Source organism: Salvelinus fontinalis, chromosome 2 (assembly GCF_029448725.1).
Source record: "Salvelinus fontinalis isolate EN_2023a chromosome 2, ASM2944872v1, whole genome shotgun sequence".
Classification (NCBI taxonomy): domain Eukaryota; kingdom Metazoa; phylum Chordata; class Actinopteri; order Salmoniformes; family Salmonidae; genus Salvelinus; species Salvelinus fontinalis.
Genome location: NC_074666.1, coordinates 12,580,662 through 12,601,320, shown reverse-complemented (window position 1 = coordinate 12,601,320; position 20,659 = coordinate 12,580,662). Strand labels below are relative to the sequence as shown.

The 20,659-nt window shown below is 44.7% G+C and overlaps 1 protein-coding gene across 13 annotated transcripts in view; it reads left to right on the top strand.

The window, feature by feature from the left end:
- The window catches only part of ctif (CBP80/20-dependent translation initiation factor), a 183,284-nt gene that overhangs the window by 10,924 nt on the left and 151,701 nt on the right, over positions 1-20,659 (top strand). For all 13 annotated transcript variants that reach the window (XR_008752985.1, XR_008752982.1, XR_008752978.1 and 10 more), the window contains exons 2-3: positions 12,429-12,666; positions 14,935-15,006. Coding sequence is in view for 4 of the 13 variants with exons in the window: in XM_055864054.1 (XP_055720029.1) it covers positions 12,484-12,666; positions 14,935-15,006 (255 nt within the window). In the remaining 9 variants the exon portion in view is untranslated. The remainder of the gene's footprint in view (positions 1-12,428; positions 12,667-14,934; positions 15,007-20,659) is intronic.

Sequence of the window (20,659 nt, the reverse complement as noted above, 5' to 3'; positions counted from 1 at the left end):
GCTGGGGATTTTAACAAAGCAAATTTGAGAACAAGGCTACCTAAATTCTATCAGCATATTGATTGTCGCACTTGTGCGGGCAATACACTGGATCACTGCTACTCTAACTTCCGCGATGCATACAAGGCCCTCGCCCGCCCTCCCTTCGCCAAATCTGTCCATGACTCCATTTTGCTCCTACCGTCCTACAGGCAGAAACTCAAACAGGATGTTCTCGTGACAAGAACTATTCAATGCTGGGAAATGTTCCCGTGACAAGAAACCTACCCTAACCAGAAACCGTGGATAGATGGCGGCATTTGCGCAAAACTGAAAGCGTGAACCACTGCATTTAACCATGGATGATGACTGGGAATATGGCTGATTATAAACAGTGTAGTTATTCCCTCCGCAAGGCAATCAAACAAGCGAAATGTCGGTTTAAGGACAAAGTGGGGTCGCAATTCAACGGCTCAGACTCAAGACGTATGTGACAGGTTCTACAGGCAATTACGGACTACAAAAAGAAAACCAGCCACGTCACGGACACCAACGTCTTGCTTCCAGACAAACTAAACACCTTCTTTGGAGGATAATACAGTGCCACCGACGCAGCCTGCTACCAAGGACTGCGGGCCTCTCCTTCTCCGTGGCTGACGTAAGACATTTAAACGTGTTAACCCTTGCAAGGCTGCCGGCCTAGATGGCATTCCTTGCCGCGTCCTCAGAGCATGCGCAGACCAGCTGGCTGGTGTGTTTACGGACATATTCAATCTCTTCCTATCCCAGTCTGCTGTCCCCACATGCTTCAAGATGGCCACCATTTCATGTACCCAAGAAGGCAAAGGTAACTGAACTAAATGTCTATCGCCTCGCAGCACTCATTTCTGTCATCATGAATTGCTTTGAGAGACAAGTCAAATATCATAGCACCTCCACCTTACCTGTCACCCTAGACCCACTTCAATTCACATACCGCCCCAATAGGTCCACAGACGATGCAATTGCCATCACACTGCACACTGCCGTATCCCATCTGGACAAGAGGAATACCTATGTAAGAATGCTGTTCATCGACTACAACTCAGCATTCAACACCATAGTACCCTCCAAGCTCATCATTAAGCTTGAGGCCCTGGGTCTCAACCCCGCCCTGTGCAATTGGGTCTTGGACTTTCTGACGGGCAGCCCCCAGGTGGTGAAGGTAGGAAATAACATCTACACTTCGCTGATCCTCAACCCTGGGGCCCCACAAAGGTGTGTGCGCAAACTGAAATGGTCCACCCACTCAGACAGTGTGGTGAAGAAGGTGCAACAGGCTGAAGAAATTTGGCTTGCCACCTAAAACCCTCACACATTTTTACAGATGCACAATTGAGAGCATCCTGTTGGGCTGTATCACCACTTGGTACGGCAACTACAACGCCCACAACCGCAAGGCTCTCCAGAGGGTGGTGCGGTCTGCACAACGCATTACCGGGGGCAAACTACCTGCCCTCCAGAACACCTACAGCACCCAATGTCACAGGAAGGACAAAAAGATCATCAAGGACAACAACCTCGCTACCATACAGAATGCGAGGTCAGTACCTGTGCATCAAAGCTGGGGTCAAGAGAATGAAAAACAGCTTCTATCTCAATCTTGAACAGCCGTCACTAACACAGAAGTTGCTGCCTACATACAGACTCGAAAATCATTGGCCACTTTAATAAATGGATCACTAGTCACTTTAATAATGCTTACATATCTTACGATACTCATCTCATATGTATATACTATATTTTATATCATCTATTGCATCTTGCCTATGACTCTCTGTCATCGCTCATCCATATATTTATATGTACATATTCTCATTCCATCCCTTTTAGATTTGTGTGTATTAGGTAGTTGTTGTGGAATTGTTAGATTACTTGTTAGATATTACTGCACTGTCAGAACTGGAAGCACAAGCATTTTGCTACACTCGCATTAACATCTGCTAACCATGTGTATGTGACCAATAAAATTTGATTTGATTTTGCTCTGGTCAAAAGTAGTGCACTATATGGGGAATAGTGTGCCCTTTGGGACATGCCCATAGTATACAGTGGCTAGGGGTGATTACATATCAGTGTAACTAACCACATGAATGCTTATCAAATCTCCAAAACCACAATTACATTTGCCCTGTAAGATTAAGTTCTCCAACTGTCCTCTGAGGCAGGTCATGTGAATCAAACATCTTATGTTGAGAGTTTACCCCGTCTAACTGGGATGTAGTGGTGGAAAACGTACCCAACTGTCATATTCAAAGTAAAGATACCTGCATAGAAAAAATGACTCAAGTAAAAGTCACCCAGTAAAATTCTACTTGAGTAAAAGTCTAAAAGTATTTGGTTTGAAATATTCTTAAGTATCAAAAGTAAAAGTGTAAGTCATTTCAAATTCCTTATTAAGCAAACCAGATGGCACCATTTTAATATTTCTTTTCAATTGAATTTATTGGGAAGCTACAGGCACACTCCCAACATTCACAAGCGAAGTTGGTTTAGTGAGTCTGCCAGATCAGAGGCAGTAGGGATGACCAGGGATGTTCGCTTGATAAGGGTGTGAATTTGACTATTTTCCTGTCCTGCTAAGCCAGGGGTGTCAAACTCATTCCACGGAGGGCCTAGTGTCTGCAGGTTTTTGGTTTTTCCTTTCAATAAAGCCCTAGACAACCAGGTGTGGGGAGTTCCTAACTAATTAGTGATGTTAATTCATCAATCAAGTACAAGGGAGGAGCGAAAACCCGCAGACACTCGGCCTTCCGTGGAATGAGTTTGACACCTGTGTGCTAAGCATTCAAAATGTAATGAGTACTTTTGGGTGTCAGGGAAAATGTATGGAGTAAAAAGTACACTTTTCTTAAAGAATGTAGTGAAGTAAAAGTGTCAAATGTTAATAGTAAAGTACAGATACCTCAAACTACTTAAGTAGTATTTTAGTTATTTTTCTTAAGTACTTCACATCACTGTTGGGAGGTATTTTAGGCTCCTAATTGGTGAAATATTACTGTATCCTAACTGGACTATTGCCATTCATCGTACAGATAGTCTGGATCAGACTGAGTCCCTGTTCTGACTGTCTGGCTAGTAGCTGTTCTGGTGTTCTGACTGGCTGGCTGGTAGCTGTTCTGGTGTTCTGACTGGCTGGCTGGTAGCTGTTCTGGTGTTCTGACTGGCTGGCTGGTAGCTGTTCTGGTGTTCTGACTGGCTGGCTGGTAGCTGTTCTGGTGTTCTGACTGGCTGGCTGGTAGCTGTTCTGGTGTTCTGACTGTCTGGCTGGTAGCTGTTCTGGTGTTCTGACTGGCTGGCTGGTAGCTGTTCTGGTGTTCTGACTGTCTGGCTGGTAGCTGTTCTGGTGTTCTGACTGGCTGGCTGGTAGCTGTTCTGGTGTTCTGACTGGCTGGCTAGTAGCTGTTCTGGTGTTCTGACTGGCTGGCTGGTAGCTGTTCTGGTGTTCTGACTGTCTGGCTAGTAGCTGTTCTGACTGTCTGGCTGGTAGCTGTTCTGGTGTTCTGACTGGCTGGCTGGTAGCTGTTCTGGTGTTCTGACTGGCTGGCTGGTAGCTGTTCTGGTGTTCTGACTGGCTGGCTGGTAGCTGTTCTGGTGTTCTGACTGGCTGGCTGGTAGCTGTTCTGGTGTTCTGACTGTCTGGCTGGTAGCTGTTCTGGTGTTCTGACTGTCTGGCTAGTAGCTGTTCTGACTGGCTGGCTGGTAGCTGTTCTGTGATGTTCTGGCTTGTAGCTGTTCTGTGGTGTTCTGACTAGTAGCTGTTCTGGTGTTCTGGCTAGTAGCTGTTCTGGTGTTCTGGCTAGTAGCTGTTCTGGTGTTCTGGCTAGTAGCTGTTCTGGTGTTCTGGCTAGTAGCTGTTCTGTGGTGTTCTGACTATCTGGCTTGTAGCTGTTCTGTGATGTTCTGACTGTCTGGCTTGTAGCTGTTCTGTGGTGTTCTGACTGGCTGGCTGGTGGCTGTTCTGTGGTGTACTGACTGTCTGGCTGGTAGCTGTTCTGTGGTGTACTGACTGTCTGGCTGGTAGCTGTTCTGTGGTGTACTGACTGTCTGGCTGCTAGCTGTTCTGGTGTTCTGGCTGGCTGGCTGGTGGCTGTTCTGTGGTGTACTGACTGTCTGGCTAGTAGCTGTTCTGGTGTTCTGACTGTCTGGCTAGTAGCTGTTCTGACTGGCTGGCTGGTAGCTGTTCTGGTGTTCTGACTGGCTGGCTGGTAGCTGTTCTGTGGTGTTCTGACTGTCTGGTTGGCAGCTGTTCTGGTGTTCTGACTGTCTGGCTAGTAGCTGTTCTGACTGGCTGGCTGGTAGCTGTTCTGGTGTTCTGACTGGCTGGCTGGTAGCTGTTCTGTGGTGTTCTGACTGTCTGGCTGGTAGCTGTTCTGGTGTTCTGACTGTCTGGCTGGTAGCTGTTCTGTGGTGTTCTGACTGTCTGGCTGGTAGCTGTTCTGTGGTGTTCTGACTGTCTGGCTGGTAGCTGTTCTGTGGTGTTCTGACTGCTGTAACTAAGCCTGAACTATAGTGTTGTAGCTAGCCTAGTAATGGAGTGGAGCTAAGGCTTCTCTGGCTGGGGTGTGGCAGGGATCTCTTTGTTGGAACAGCTGGGCTGTGTGGAGGGGGGATTGGGGGTGGACTTAGTAACCAACCACGTGGCTAGTGCTCCACAACACCACATGGAGGAGAGCAGAGCAGTAGAGCACATTTCACAGCAGCACTGAGGGTGACAATAAAGCACAGGGAGAAAGAGAGAGAAAGACGGACACACACTCTCCTTTGTTCTTTCTCTCTGTCCCTTGCTCATTGGTCATCATAAAGGCATTCTTGCCCCCACCCTCCTTTGTCTTGTTCTCTTGCGTTCTCATACGTTCACCTTCTCTCTCTCGTTGTGCAGTGGGTGTATGACAGGGATGTTTCTCTTTCCTGGACCGCCTCTCAGCCCATGCTGCCTGGGCTGCAGTACTGATGCTGGTAGTAATAGTTATTCTGCTCTGCTGCCTCGGTCCCATTAGAGGAGATCGCTAGCCATATGCTGCACATCGTGTTCTGTGGGGTTTGTGCAGTGTGGTCACGCACGCACGCACGCACGCACGCACGCACGCACACACACGTCTGTGCACATAGTCATTTGCAGCAGTGAGGTCGTTAGAGGTGGAGCATGCAGCATGTGAGGTAGTTAGAGGTGGAGCATGCAGCAGTGAGGTAGTTAGAGGTGGAGCATGCAGCAGTGAGGTAGTTGGAGGTGGAGCATGCAGCAGTGAGGTAGTTGGAGGTGGAGCATGCAGCAGTGAGGTAGTTAGAGGTGGAGCATGCAGCAGTGAGGTAGTTAGAGGTGGAGCATGCAGCAGTGAGGTAGTTAGAGGTGGAGCATGCAGCAGTGAGGTAGTTAGAGGTGGAGCATGCAGCAGTGAGGTAGTTAGAGGTGGAGCATGCAGCAGTGAGGTAGTTAGAGGTGGAGCATGCAGCAGTGAGGTAGTTAGAGGTGGAGCATGCAGCAGTGAGGTAGAGGTGGAGCATGCAGCAGTGAGGTAGAGGTGGAGCATGCAGCAGTGAGGTAGTTAGAGGTGGAGCATGCAGCATGTGAGGTAGTTAGAGGTGGAGCATGCAGCATGTGTGTGCATGCGATGAAGGGTTACTGTTAGGTTAGGACATAACATAGAAGGCATTAACACCCAGTATGTAGCCTAACCCTAACCCTAACTGCTTCCTGCTCTGTTGTAGAACAGGACCACTGATCCAGTAACTGTCAGCTAACCCCCACCTACATGTACATATTACCTCGACTAACCTGGACCCCCACACATTGACTTGGTGCCCGCTGTATATAAAGCCTTGTTATTGTTATTTCATTTTTTTTTTTTACTTTAGTTTATTATGTAAATATTTTCTTAACTGCATTGTTGGTTAAGGGCTTGTAAGGAAGCATTTTCACGGTAAGGTCGACACTTTTTGTATTCGGCGCATGTGACAAATCAAATTTGATTTGAAAAGATAGTTCTGTGCGGAGTGTCAGCCAGGAGTCTAGGTGGGCTAGCTGCAGATGCCTCCCTCACAGTCCCCCAGTTTGATTTGATTTGGATCTCTTTTAGTCCCCATTTGGACAAATCTTCCAAGAGTCCTTAAACATTAAAATACAATTTATAATACGAACACATTTTCACATATAACACACTATTACAAACATACATAATATACTAACATAATGACCCAATAAATACTCAATCTAAAAAATATTGATTCTTCATCTACAATAGTCCCACAACATTTCCATGTATTATATTTAAATTGTTTTAAAATAATGTTTAAATGTATATATTGAAAGGTTTCTAGTTTGCTCAGTTAATTTATTCCATTTCTTTATTGCTCTAAATCAAAATGTTATTTTGCCTATTTCTCTTTTCTGTCTGGACAACGCATAGACGATAGACAATCTATTCCTAGTATTTACTGAATGTCTGTCTCTTACCAACTGAATACCGTTGTGAATAGAACTTGGCCGTTTTAAATGATGTATATCATGAAATAAAATAAGCATGTTTTTTTCAATGATCTTGTTGATTGATGACCAACCAAGAACACTGCGCATGTCTACAACAGAAGAGCCATATCTCCACCTTAAAACAATCCTTGCTGCTTTGTTCTGGGCATTCTGCAGCCTCCTAACTTCACTTAATGATGCATTTCCCCAGACCAGAGAACAGTAGTTCATCTGACTCTCAATTCATGCTTGGGTTATTTGCTGAAGAATTTTTCCTGGTAAATATTTAGCTATCATTCTGATTATGCATGCTGTTTTAATATTTTTTTTTTATTATTTTTTACATAGACTAGTTATTTGAGACGACCATGATAAGCAGTTGTCTAGCGCCACTCCCAATAGTTTGGTTTCTGCCACTTCTTCAATTTGTACTCCTCCCATACTTAATTGTATCCCATGCTGTGTTGGCCTTTTCCTAGTTGAACAGACCAACACAACTTTGGTTTTCTTGGTGTTTAAAACAAGTTTGTTTTGGCAAACCCACTCCCTGATATTCTCCAAATCTCCTTGTAAAGTTTGCTGTACCTGTTGAACCGATTGTTTTGCTGCATAAATTGTAGTATCATCTGCAAATATAGTAGCTTGAGTTTCAGCTAAGGCATAGGGAACGTTGTTGGTATATATTAAATAAAGAAGTGGCCCAAGGCAGCTGCCCTGCAGTATTCCACAGTTTAACACATGAGGGGAAGAAAATGAACCATTGATATAGGTGGACTGTTTCCTGTCAGTTAGATATGATAAAACCTCTTTAAAACCATAATGCATTAATTTTGTCCGAATTATTTCATGATCCACTAAATCAAATGCTGCACTGAAATGTAAAAATAGTACACCCACAAACCTGCCATTATCCATAGCATTGAGCCACCGGTCAGTCATGTCAACCAATGCAGTGGTAGTGGAATGGTTTTTGCGATAAGCATGATGATTGGCTGTAATCAGATCATTCTTTTCCATGTACTCCCATATTTGTCTACTCACAATACCCTCCAATATCTTACTGAGTGAAGGGAGTAGACTAATTGGTCGACTATTGGCAGGAGTAATGGGTTCTTTGCTGTCTTTTGGAATAGCACACAGTTTCGCATGCTTCCATACATTTGCAAACTTCCCCTTTTCCAGTGACCAATTAAATATGTATCTCAGTGGAACTGCAGTCTGGGGAGCAGCACAGCGAAACATTGACCATAAGACCATAACCTGTAGATTTACCATCCGGTAATGACTTCAATAGGTTTAACACCTCTTCCACTGACACCGTTTGCAGACTAAAAGAGCAGGTCTTGTTGCTCATAATATGATCATCAATCCATTAGACAATAGCTTGTCTGGAAGAATGTATGTTTACATTGTTGCTCAGTAATTACATTTTCTTTGTAAAAAAAATAAACAAAATCTGCAAAATTATTGGTAATATCAGCTGGTTTTGTTATTGTTCTCCCGTCAACCTCCACACTAGATGGGCATGATGAGATAGATGTACCAACCTCCACACTAGATGGGCATGATGAGATAGATGTACCAACCTCCACACTAGATGGGCATGATGAGATAGATGTACCAACCTCCACACTAGATGGGCATGATGAGATAGATGTACCAACCTCCACACTAGATGGGCATGATGAGATAGATGTACCAACCTCCACACTAGATGGGCATGATGAGATAGATGTACCAACCTCCACACTAGATGGGCATGATGAGATAGATGTACCAACCTCCACACTAGATGGGCATGATGAGATAGATGTACCAACCTCCACACTAGATGGGCGTGATGAGATAGATGTACCAACCTCCACACTAGATGGACATGATGAGATAGATGTACCAACCTCCACACTAGATGGGCATGATGAGATAGATGTACCAACCTCCACACTAGATGGGCGTGATGAGATAGATGTACCAACCTCCACACTAGATGGGCATGATGAGATAGATGTACCAACCTCCACACTAGATGGGCATGATGAGATAGATGTACCAACCTCCACACTAGATGGGCATGATGAGATAGATGTACCAAGGAAGCCCTTAACTGTGTTCCATACCTTTTTACAATCATTTTTACAATCAATAAAAGCATTGTTGTAAAATAACTTTTTTTCTCCTTACGATTCAATTTAACTGCATAATTACGTAATGTTCTATAATTCTGTTCATCAATTTCTAATGTTGACTTGGCTGCTAAGACTTTTGCCATATTTCTTTGAGAAAAAGCCTCACCCAGTTCGTCATCAATCCATGGAGATGGACGGGCACCAACTGTACTCTTTCTTACTGGGGCATGATGGTCCATTACCTCAGTGAGCAAATCAATAAAACATTCTGTAGTGTGATTTAAATCATCCTCTAGATAAATCAGCTCCCAGGGTACAGCAGCCAAATCATTTAGAAATAGCTCATGATTAAATGTTTTAAAATTTCTCTTGACCACAATCCTAGGGGGTTTCTTTGGAACCTTGGTGTTCATGGTTATGGCCACAATATTATGGTCTGTCCAGCCCACTGGCATTGATCTGGCTTTTAACCATTGCAATGGTATATTACAGAAGATCAGATCAATGCATGTGTCTGAAAGATGACCCAACTTAATTGAAGATCTAGTAGTATCATTAACCATTTGTTTCAAACCACAGTTCTTGGCATATCTCATAAATGTTGTTCTATTCGAATTATTGTGATCCTTCCAATTTATATTATAAACCCCTAAGATAAATACATCTCTGTTCCTATCTGTGGCCTGGTCAAACCCAGTACATAAGTCATCCAGATAGGACACCTTAGAGCTAGGAGGTCTATATACACATCCTACCAATATGGGTGCCTGGTGAGGCAGATGTACTTGAGCCCATAGTGCCTCTATTTGACAAGGTCATCCCTTCTCTTAAAAGGTACAGTGGGGAGAACAAGTATTTTAAACACTGACGATTTTGCAGGTTTTCCTACTTACAAAGCATGTAGAGGTCTGTAATTTTTATCATAGGTACACTTCAACTGTGAGAGACGCAATCTAAAACAAAAATCCAGAAAATCACATTGTATGATTTTTAAGTAATTAATTTGCATTTTATTGTTGATATCATTAGCAGGCTGATAGTGCTGTAATGTGAGTTGATATCATTAGCAGGCTGATAGTGCTGTAATGTGAGTTGATATCATTAGCAGGCTGATAGTGCTGTAATGTGAGTTGATATCATTAGCAGGCTGATAGTGCTGTAATGTGAGTTGATATCATTAGCAGGCTGATAGTGCTGTAATGTGAGTTGATATCATTAGCAGGCTGATAGTGCTGTAATGTGAGTTGATATCATTAGCAGGCTGATAGTGCTGTAATGTGAGTTGATATCATTAGCAGGCTGATAGTGCTGTAATGTGAGTTGATATCATTAGCAGGCTGATAGTGCTGTAATGTGAGTTGATATCATTAGCAGGCTGATAGTGCTGTAATGTGAGTTGATATCATTAGCAGGCTGATAGTGCTGTAATGTGAGTTGATATCATTAGCAGGCTGATAGTGCTGTAATGTGAGTTGATATCATTAGCAGGCTGATAGTGCTGTAATGTGAGTTGATATCATTAGCAGGCTGATAGTGCTGTAATGTGAGTTGATATCATTAGCAGGCTGATAGTGCTGTAATGTGAGTTGATATCATTAGCAGGCTGATAGTGCTGTAATGTGAGTTGATATCATTAGCAGGCTGATAGTGCTGTAATGTGAGTTGATATCATTAGCAGGCTGATAGTGCTGTAATGTGAGTTGATATCATTAGCAGGCTGATAGTGCTGTAATGTGAGTTGATATCATTAGCAGGCTGATAGTGCTGTGATGTGAGTTGATATCATTAGCAGGCTGATAGTGCTGTGATGTGAGTTGACTATGCAGGCCTGAACATAGGCCTACCACTACACCACTATGCAGGCCTGAACATAGGCCTACCACTACACCACTATGCAGGCCTGAACATAGGCCTACCACTACACCACTATGCAGGCCTGAACATAGGCCTACCACTACACCACTATGCAGGCCTGAACATAGGCCTACCACTACACCACTATGCAGGCCTGAACATAGGCCTACCACTACACCACTATGCAGGCCTGAACATAGGCCTACCACTACACCACTATGCAGGCCTGAACATAGGCCTACCACTACACCACTATGCAGGCCTGAACATAGGCCTACCACTACACCACTATGCAGGCCTGAACATAGGCCTACCACTACACCACTATGCAGGCCTGAACATAGGCCTACCACTACACCACTATGCAGGCCTGAACATAGGCCTACCACTACACCACTATGCAGGCCTGAACATAGGCCTACCACTACACCACTATGCAGGCTGCTCTGCTCCCATAATAAATCCTCATGGCCTGGCGTGGGGTGGCCTGGCATAACCTGGCCAGTGCTCAGTCAGGGTAGTGATGTAGCAGGCAGGACTCAGTCATGTGACCACCAACACAGGCACTTAACTGTCAGATCACAGACTGGGAGAAAGGGGTGATAGATGCTGGGTTCTAAGACAACGAGGTGTTATGGGAACCCCTGTAGAGGGACAAAGCTGTCCTGTCTCATAAATGACTCTTTCTGGGCTGGGGACAAGGTTAGGTAGGTGAGACAGACTGGAATTAGACTGCTGTTCTACTTACTGCTGGGCATGGGTGGAGGAGTGAAGGCGGATTGGCTTTGAGGAGGGGACATAGACTTTGGCTACTGACTTCGTCTTCCCCCAAGAAAAGTTGTGCCGATCAGTTGAAGAAACTCTTGTCAAGGTCCAAATCTAACAAAACATCACAACATGTCCTCATAATATATGCACAAACTGTTCTGAACTGTTTCGGGCTGTGAATTATGCGGACTCCTTTAGACTGAGTGCTACGGCCAACTGTCTGGAATGTAAACAAAGTGTGTCTCCCCTGCTGGCAGAGTAATGTAAACACAACTGTCTGGGATGTAAACACAGTGTGTCTCCCCTGCTGGCAGAGTAATGTAAACACAACTGTCTGGAATGTAAACACAGTGTGTCTCCCCTGCTGGCAGAGTATTGTAAACACAACTGTCTGGAATGTAAACACAGTGTGTCTCCCCTGCTGGCAGAGTATTGTAAACACACCTGTCTGGGATGTAAACACACCTGTCTGGGATGTAAACACACCTGTCTGGGATGTAAACACAACTGTCTGGGATGTAAACACAGTGTGTCTCCCCTGCTGGCAGAGTAATGTAAACACAACTGTCTGGGATGTAAACACAGTGTGTCTCCCCTGCTGGCAGAGTAATGTAAACACAACTGTCTGGAATGTAAACACAGTGTGTCTCCCCTGCTGGCAGAGTATTGTAAACACAACTGTCTGGAATGTAAACACAGTGTGTCTCCCCTGCTGGCAGAGTATTGTAAACACACCTGTCTGGGATGTAAACACACCTGTCTGGGATGTAAACACACCTGTCTGGGATGTAAACACACCTGTCTGGGATGTAAACACACCTGTCTGGGATGTAAACACAACTGTCTGGGATGTAAACACAGTGTGTCTCCCCTGCTGGCAGAGTAATGTAAACACAACTGTCTGGGATGTAAACACAGTGTGTCTCCCCTGCTGGCAGAGTATTGTAAACACACCTGTCTGGGATGTAAACACAGCTGCCCTCTAGTCAATGGGCGGGGTGTTGATTTGACGTTCACGTTAGTCTGACTTTTCGTAGCTGTTTTCCTCAAGGTACGTTATCATGAATGAAAACAACATCTTACTATATCTGATTGACTCACTAATTTAACGTTTTTTGACTCAACATGGTGAAGAGATGTGGAGAGGTTGTTGCCTGGTTTTGTTTTGTTTACAAATACGCCCTTTCTCTCTGCAGGTCCCTCCCTCCTCCTTCCCTCCCTCCCCCGCCAGGTGGCAGGCAGCAGGTCGCCATGGAGAACTCGTCTGTGGCGTCAGCGTCCTCAGAGGCTGGCAGCACGCGCTCGCAGGAGATTGAGGAGCTGGAGCGCTTCATCGACAGCTACGTGCTGGAGTACCAGGTGCAAGGCCTGCTGGGAGATAAGAACGAGGCAGACCTGGACGGAAACAACAAGCCCCAGTCCCACATCTCACAGGTTAGCTAAAGCTGAAAGGGATCAGAGCCAACATGGCTACAGTAATGATAACGGTCATGGCTAAAGATTAAGATCCAACATGGCTACAGTAATGATAACGGTCATGGCTAAAGATTAAGATCCAACATGGCGACAGTAATGATAACGGTCATGGCTAAATATTAAGATCCAACATGGCGACAGTAATGATAACGGTCATGGCTAAATATTAAGATCCAACATGGCTACAGTAATGATAAGGGCCATGGCTGATGAACCACAGCCAACATGGCTACAGTAATGATACGGGCCATGGCTGATGAACCACAGCCAACATGGCTACAGTAATGATACGGGCCATGGCTGATGAACCACAGCCAACATGGCTACAGTAATGATAAGGGCCATGGCTGATGAACCAGAGCCAACATGGCTACAGTAATGATAAGGGCCATGGCTGATGAACCACAGCCAACATGGCTACAGTAATGATAAGGGCCATGGCTGATGAACCAGAGCCAACGTGGCTACAGTAATGATAAGGGCCATGGCTGATGAACCAGAGCTAACATGGCTACAGTAATGATAAGGGCCATGGTTGATGAACCAAAGCCAACATGGCTACAGTAATGATAAGGGCCATGGCTGATGAACCAGAGCCAACATGGCTACAGTAATGATAAGGGCCATGGCTGATGAACCAGAGCCAACATGGCTACAGTAATGATAAGGGCCATGGCTGATGAACCAGAGCCAACATGGCTACAGTAATGATAAGGGCCATGGCTGATGAACCAGAGCCAACATGGCTACAGTAATGATAAGGGCCATGGCTGATGAACCACAGCCAACATGGCTACAGTAATGATAAGGGCCATGGCTGATGAACCACAGCCAACATGGCTACAGTAATGATAAGGGCCATGGCTGATGAACCAGAGCCAACATGGCTACAGTAATGATATGGGCCATGGCTGATGAACCAGAGCCAACATGGCTACAGTAATGATAAGGGCCATGGCTGATGAACCAGAGCCAACATGGCTACAGTAATGATACGGGCCATGGCTGATGAACCAGAGCCAACATGGCTACAGTAATGATAAGGGCCATGGCTGATGAACCAGAGCTAACATGGCTACAGTAATGATAAGGGCCATGGCTGATGAACCAGAGCCAACATGGCTACAGTAATGATAAGGGCCATGGCTGATGAACCAGAGCCAACATGGCTACAGTAATGATAAGGGCCATGGCTGATGAACCAGAGCCAACATGGCTACAGTAATGATAAGGGCCATGGCTGATGAACCAGAGCCAACATGGCTACAGTAATGATAAGGGCCATGGCTGATGAACCAGAGCCAACATGGCTACAGTAATGATAAGGGCCATGGCTGATGAACCAGAGCCAACATGGCTACAGTAATGATACGGGCCATGGCTGATGAACCAGAGCCAACATGGCTACAGTAATGATAAGGGCCATGGCTGATGAACCAGAGCCAACATGGCTACAGTAATGATAAGGGCCATGGCTGATGAACCAGAGCCAACATGGCTACAGTAATGATAAGGGCCATGGCTGATGAACCAGAGCCAACATGGCTACAGTAATGATACGGACCATGGCTGATGAACCAGAGCCAACATGGCTACAGTAATGATAAGGGCCATGGCTGATGAACCAGAGCCAACATGGCTACAGTAATGATAAGGGCCATGGCTGATGAACCAGAGCCAACATGGCTACTGTAATTATACGGGCCATGGCTGATGAACCAGAGCCAACATGGCTACAGTAATAATAACGGTCATGGCTAAATATTAAGAGCCAACATGGTAATGATAAGGGCCATGGCTGATGAACCAGAGCCAACATGGCTACAGTAATGTTACGGGCCATTGCTGATGAACCAGAGCCAACATGGCTTCAATAAATGAAATGTACAAAGCAATAAAAGTACTATAAATAATCAAGGTTATGATAATGCAGCTGTTAAAACTTCTGTTGAACTTCCTATTGCACTGAAACCCAACCCTGGCTGCTCCCATACATAAATACACAGTAAACTGGGGTAGTTTACCCCATGGGATATATTCCAAGCTGAGCAGCATTTACAAAATAGCCAAGCTAAAATTAGTGGACCACACGGACCAGCTGGTAAGCGGAGGGAGGAGAGATTTGTAAATGTCATTCATTTCACCAGGACAGAATTATGTAAAACAAGTCATTCTCTCTTCCTGCCCTTTGTAACTTCCTTTCCCTCCTCTTTCACTCTCACCTAGTGGACAGAGGACTGCAATGACAGGAAAGATGGGAGTTGGTCATCCTCACGGGGGAGGGGCTCCACCAAACCGGTGAGTTCCTGGTAATCTGGACTGTGTTTGTCATACAGCCTGGCTGAGGATGAGGTTGGGTCCCTGAATACTACACACAGCTGTGCTGAGGCCCAATGTCCAATACCCCACCCAAACCATTTCCCTCACGCCCAACCCACCTCTGTCATTGACCAGGGTGGAAACGAGCTCTCAAAGACAGCCAAGGTTACTAACGTATGGCTCCAGTTAAAAATACATACAGCACAGATAGTGCTTCTGTTTCATTGGGTATCCACTTGTCTGCTTATATAGCAAATGCCCATAGGACACAACCATCAAAAGCAAGCGTCATACTAAAAGTGAGCAGATGCATTTTGAATGTAACTTATTTCATTTCTGATGATGGTATACGACATATCTCAGTCCGAAGCTCTGCCGAAGTGTAGGATGGATGAAGACAAGTGTTCATCATTTGCAAATTGTAGGCCTAACTAGGGGTGGGAACGTTTAAATGTTAAAACGTTTAAAAAAACATTAGGTTCTTTTAATGTTAAGAAAAAACCCTAACTGAAAAAAAAAAATTCCCACAGAATTTGAATCACGGTGCAGTTATCACAGAACGTAATTGTCCGTGTTATAACCCAACCAGATGATGGGCTCTAAAGGGGAAGTTTAATATGATGCAATAGGATGTAAATGCAGAAAGTTAACAGCGTTGTGATTCAATTTCCTCAACAACTAAAGAGTGTTGAAGCGCGAGGCTCAACTTCTTCGCTATCTTGGTGCCCTGGCAACCACACACAACGGTAGTATAGCAACCAATCAGTCTCCTCCGTTCCAAAAATACTTATGAGTTGATTCCTAGCGGAATCCAATCTTGACACTCAGAAATGGGAGTCGACATGCAAGTAGTTGAGAATCTATTATTTTGACAGCAACTCCACACCACTACGTCGTCATCACTAACAGTTGGCCGAGAAAGCCAAGCAACAGCAACTCAGTGCTGTATGACAATACTTAGTGAAGTTAAATGAGGAAATGCAAACATTGAGGTGGAATTGAGGTACAGTAATGGTGGTACGGGGGCGGTAATGGTAGTACGGGGGGCGGTAATGGTAGTACGGGGGGCGGTAATGGCGGTACGGGGGCGGTAATGGTAGTACGGGGGGCGGTAATGGTAGTACGGGGGCGGTAATGGCGGTACGGGGGCGGTAATGGCGGTACGGGGGCGGTAATGGCGGTACGGGGGCGGTAAGGGCGGTACGGGGGCGGTAATGGGAGTACGGGGGCGGTAATGGTAGTACGGGGGCGGTAATGGCGGTACGGGGGCGGTAATGGCGGTACGGGGGCGGTAATGGCGGTACGTGGGCGGTAAGGGCGGTACGGGGGCGGTAATGGCGGTACGGGGGCGGTAATGGCGGTACGGGGGCGGTAATGGCGGTACGGGGGCGGTAATGTGGCGGTAATGGCGGTACGGGGGCGGTAATGGCGGTACGGGGGCGGTAATGGCGGTACGGGGGCGGTACGGGGGCGGTACGGGGGCGGTAATGGCGGTTTGGGGGGCGGTACGGGTGGCGGTAATGGCGGTACGGGGGCGGTAATGGCGGTACGGGGGGCGGTAATGGTAGTATGAGTGCAATGCTTAACCATCTGAAAGGGACGCACCGTGAGACCCAAAACGTTGCTGGTAGCAGTGCAGCTGCATTGTGAATTCAAGTTGAGTTTTATGCATATTTCTTAGTTTTAACAGAAAACTGATAACGTTTTCCTAGTTGTCACATCCCTAGGCCTAACTGAGTTTCCACCAGGCGGGTTGCTGGGCAGCTGGTAATCTATCCAGACTGGCTGGTCGTAAATTGACACCCCTCTCACTTAACCTCTGATATTTGCATGGGCTTTATGGTTGATAGTCTTTGTATTGGTAGTAGCTAACCTGGGATGTCATGGTACTCTAGATTACAGGTCAACCGATTATGATTTTTCAACGCCGGTACTGATTATTGGAGGACCCCAAAAAATCATGCCGATTAATCGGCCGATTTTTACATATGTTTGTAATAATGACAATGAAAACAATACTGAATGAAAAATGAACCCTTTTATTTTAACTTAATATAATACATCAATAAAATCTATGTTCAATTTGGTTTAAATAATGCAAAAACACAGTGTTGGAGAAGAAAGTAAAAGTGCAGTATGTGCCATGTAAAAAAGCTAACGTTTAAGTTCCTTGCTCAGAACATGAGAACATATGAAAGCTGGTGGTTCAATATTCCCAGTTAAGAAGTTTTAGGTTGTAGTTATTATAGGAATTATGACGTGTTGACTATTTCACTCTATACCATTTGTATTTCATATACCTTTGACTATTGGATGTTCTTATAGGCACTTTAGTATTGCCAGCCTAATCTGGCCAGTTGATAGGCTTGAAGTCATAAACATCGCTGTGTGTCAAGCATTGCTAAGAGCTTTTTGCAAACGCAGGAAAGTGATGTTTGAATGAATGCTTACGAGCCTGCTGCTTCCTACCATCGCTCAGTCAGACTGCTCTATCAAATATCAAATAATTGACTTAATTATAATAAACACACAGAAATACGAGCCTTTTGTCATTAATATGGTAAAATCCGGAAACGATCATTTCGAAAACAAATGTTTATTCTTTCAGTGAAATACGGAACCATTCTGTATTTTGTCAAACGGGTGGCAACTGTAAGTCTACATATTGCTGTTACATTGCACAACCTTCAATGTTATTTAAAATTCTGTCATATTAATTATGGTCTTTGTTAGGAAGAAACACAGTTCGCAACGAGCCAGGCGGCCCAAACTGTTGCATATACCCTAACTCTGCTTGCACTGAACGCAAGAGAAGCGACACAATTTTCGTAGTTATTGCCTGCTAACATGCATTTATTTTAACTAAATATGCAGGTTTAAAAATATATACACTGCTCAAAAAAATAAAGGGAACACTTAAAAAACACAATGTAACTCCAAGTCAATCACACTTCTGTGAAATCAAACTGTCCACTTAGGAAGCAACACTGATTGACAATAAATGTCACATGCTGTTGTGCAAATGGAATAGACAAAAGGTGGAATTTATAGGCAATTAGCAAGACACTCCCCAAAACAGGAGTGATTCTGCAGGTGGTGACCACAGACCACTTCTCAGTTCCTATGCTTCCTGGCTGATGTTTTGGTCACTTTTGAATGCTCGCGGTGCTCTCACTCTAGTGGTAGCATGAGACGGAGTCTACAACCCACACAAGTGGCTCAGGTAGTGCAGTTCATCCAGGATGGCACATCAATGCGAACTGTGGCAAAAAGGTTTGCTGTGTCTGTCAGCGTAGTGTCCAGAGCATGCAGGCGCTACCAGGAGACAGGCCAGTACATCAGGAGACGTGGAGGAGGCCGTAGGAGGGCAACAACCCAGCAGCAGGACCGCTACCTCCGCCTTTGTGCAAGGAGGTGCACTGCCAGCGCCCTGCAAAATGACCTCCAGCAGGCCACTTCCTGTTTCCCCTGAGGGGTTTGTATAACTGTTCCGTAGGGTACACCACCTTAGCAAAACATTTTGTAACAGTAAACAAACATTCTTATTGGACAAGTGTCTTCTGATGTCACAGGGTGCTATTCCAGAGTGTGGGCTTTCCCCCATGTGCCGCCTCCGGCTTTGTGTCTGCGTCTGTTGGCACGACGACCTGGCAGAGTGGGTTTGACCGTGAATGCTGGCACAGGGTGCAGGGAGACACACACCCATCTCCCTGGCTCTCGCTGTCATGTCCTGTCTCAACCAATGACTTGTGGTTGTGTTCCAATCTTATTGTGGTTGTGTAAGACAAGGCCCACTGCTTGCCCAGGGTAAGCCCTCTGTTCCCCACCTGGGCTGCCAGATCAGGTTTCATGTGCTGATTCCTGTGCACCTTCCCACTTACACCAGAGATCTGTATATAATGACGAGATGCTCATGTCTCCACTCTAACAATGGGAGTCGTTGTCCCAAAGGCGGGAAGTCAGGTGACAAGCTTAGGTCCAAAATAAGCCCTAAGAAACACATTGGGCTTATTTTGGACAGATTTTGTCATGACTGAAACCTCTTGTTTCACCTCTTCCTCTCTGTTTACACACACTCCAAGCCCCTCCCCCTGCCACTTTCAGCAACAAAGATGAGAAATCTTCCTCTGACAAGCGGCTTCAACTCTATTGACCTTTGAGGTTTGGTCCATCAGAATGGGTCATATGGACACTGAAACACATTGAACATTATTTTACTGTTCTAGAGGTGAAGTTAACCTTACTATCTACACCCCTTTATGGCTCAACTCCTCGGATGGTGTGCAGAACAGACACTAGTGAAACAGCAGTATCAATGAACATTGTGCTCAGTTTGTTTTGCGGCTTTGCGGTACCGCCAGCAGCATTTTAGCCAAAGACTGTTATACTCGCTGTCTAGTCCGTGTTTTATAAATGAGCTATAAGCATAAAACACAATTATGTAAGGAAACGGAAACTCACTCTTTATTCTGAGAAATAAGGTAGGCCTCTTGATTTCAACATGTGAACAAAGTGGGCCGACTAGGATGTTGTTCAAACAGCTGGAGACGGACTGAAGGGTCGGGGCAGAACACTGTTCTACCTTGTTCGCTAGCAGCTAGGCTTGTGGGTGAGAGATTGTTGAGACCTGTGTTCATGTTCTATAGTGCCTGCTGTAAGAAGTTAGTCATTATTAGTGACTGTGACATGGTTCCTGTTAAATTTGTAACAAACGGGGCATTTTCATAGACTGACTTGAAAGCCAGATCAGTGATTATTTGATAAAATGTAATTATTAATGGAAGGCTCATATTTAGCCTAGGTATAATTTCACAAGCCCTGAATTCATTTAGATTGTTGCTGAATGTTTTTTTAAATGCAGTGTATATGACCTTTTTAATTGTACAACCAAGCTTATTTAGAGCAAAAATATAGATTGTGAATCATCCGTAAGTTACAAAAATATAGATTGTGAATCATCCGTAAGTTAAAAAAATATAGATTGTGAATCATCCGTAAGTTAAAAAAATATAGATTGTGAATCATCCGTAAGTTAAAAAAATATAGATTGTGAATCATCCGTAAGTTAAAAAAATATAGATTGTGAATCATCCGTAAGTTACAAAAATATAGATTGTGAATCATCCGTAAGTTACAAAAATATAGATTGTGAATCATCCGTAAGTTAAAAAAATATAGATTGTGAATCATCCGTAAGTTAAAAAAATATAGATTGTGAATCATCCGTAAGTTAAAAAAATATAGATTGTGAATCATCCGTAAGTTACAAAAAAATATAGATATGATTTTTAGGCCGTATCTCCCAGCCCTATGGGAAGTCTACATTAGTAGTCTACATTAGTAGTCTACATTAGTAGTCTACATTAGTAGTCTACATTAGTAGTCTACATTAGTAGTCTACATTAGTAGACTTTCCATAGGTGACTGAGGTTCTTTCTGGGTCAGTATGAATAGTTTGTACTATAGGTGATAAAGGCAGACAGAAGAGGTTAGATTATACCGTCACACAGAGATGAAGTGACTATGTGTTAGAGGAGAGCGCAAAGCACCACAAGGCTGCTCCAGGACATGAGTCGGTCTGCCTTCTGGTCGTCTGGGTACACACTTCATCCTCTGCTGCCTGCTCCAGGAC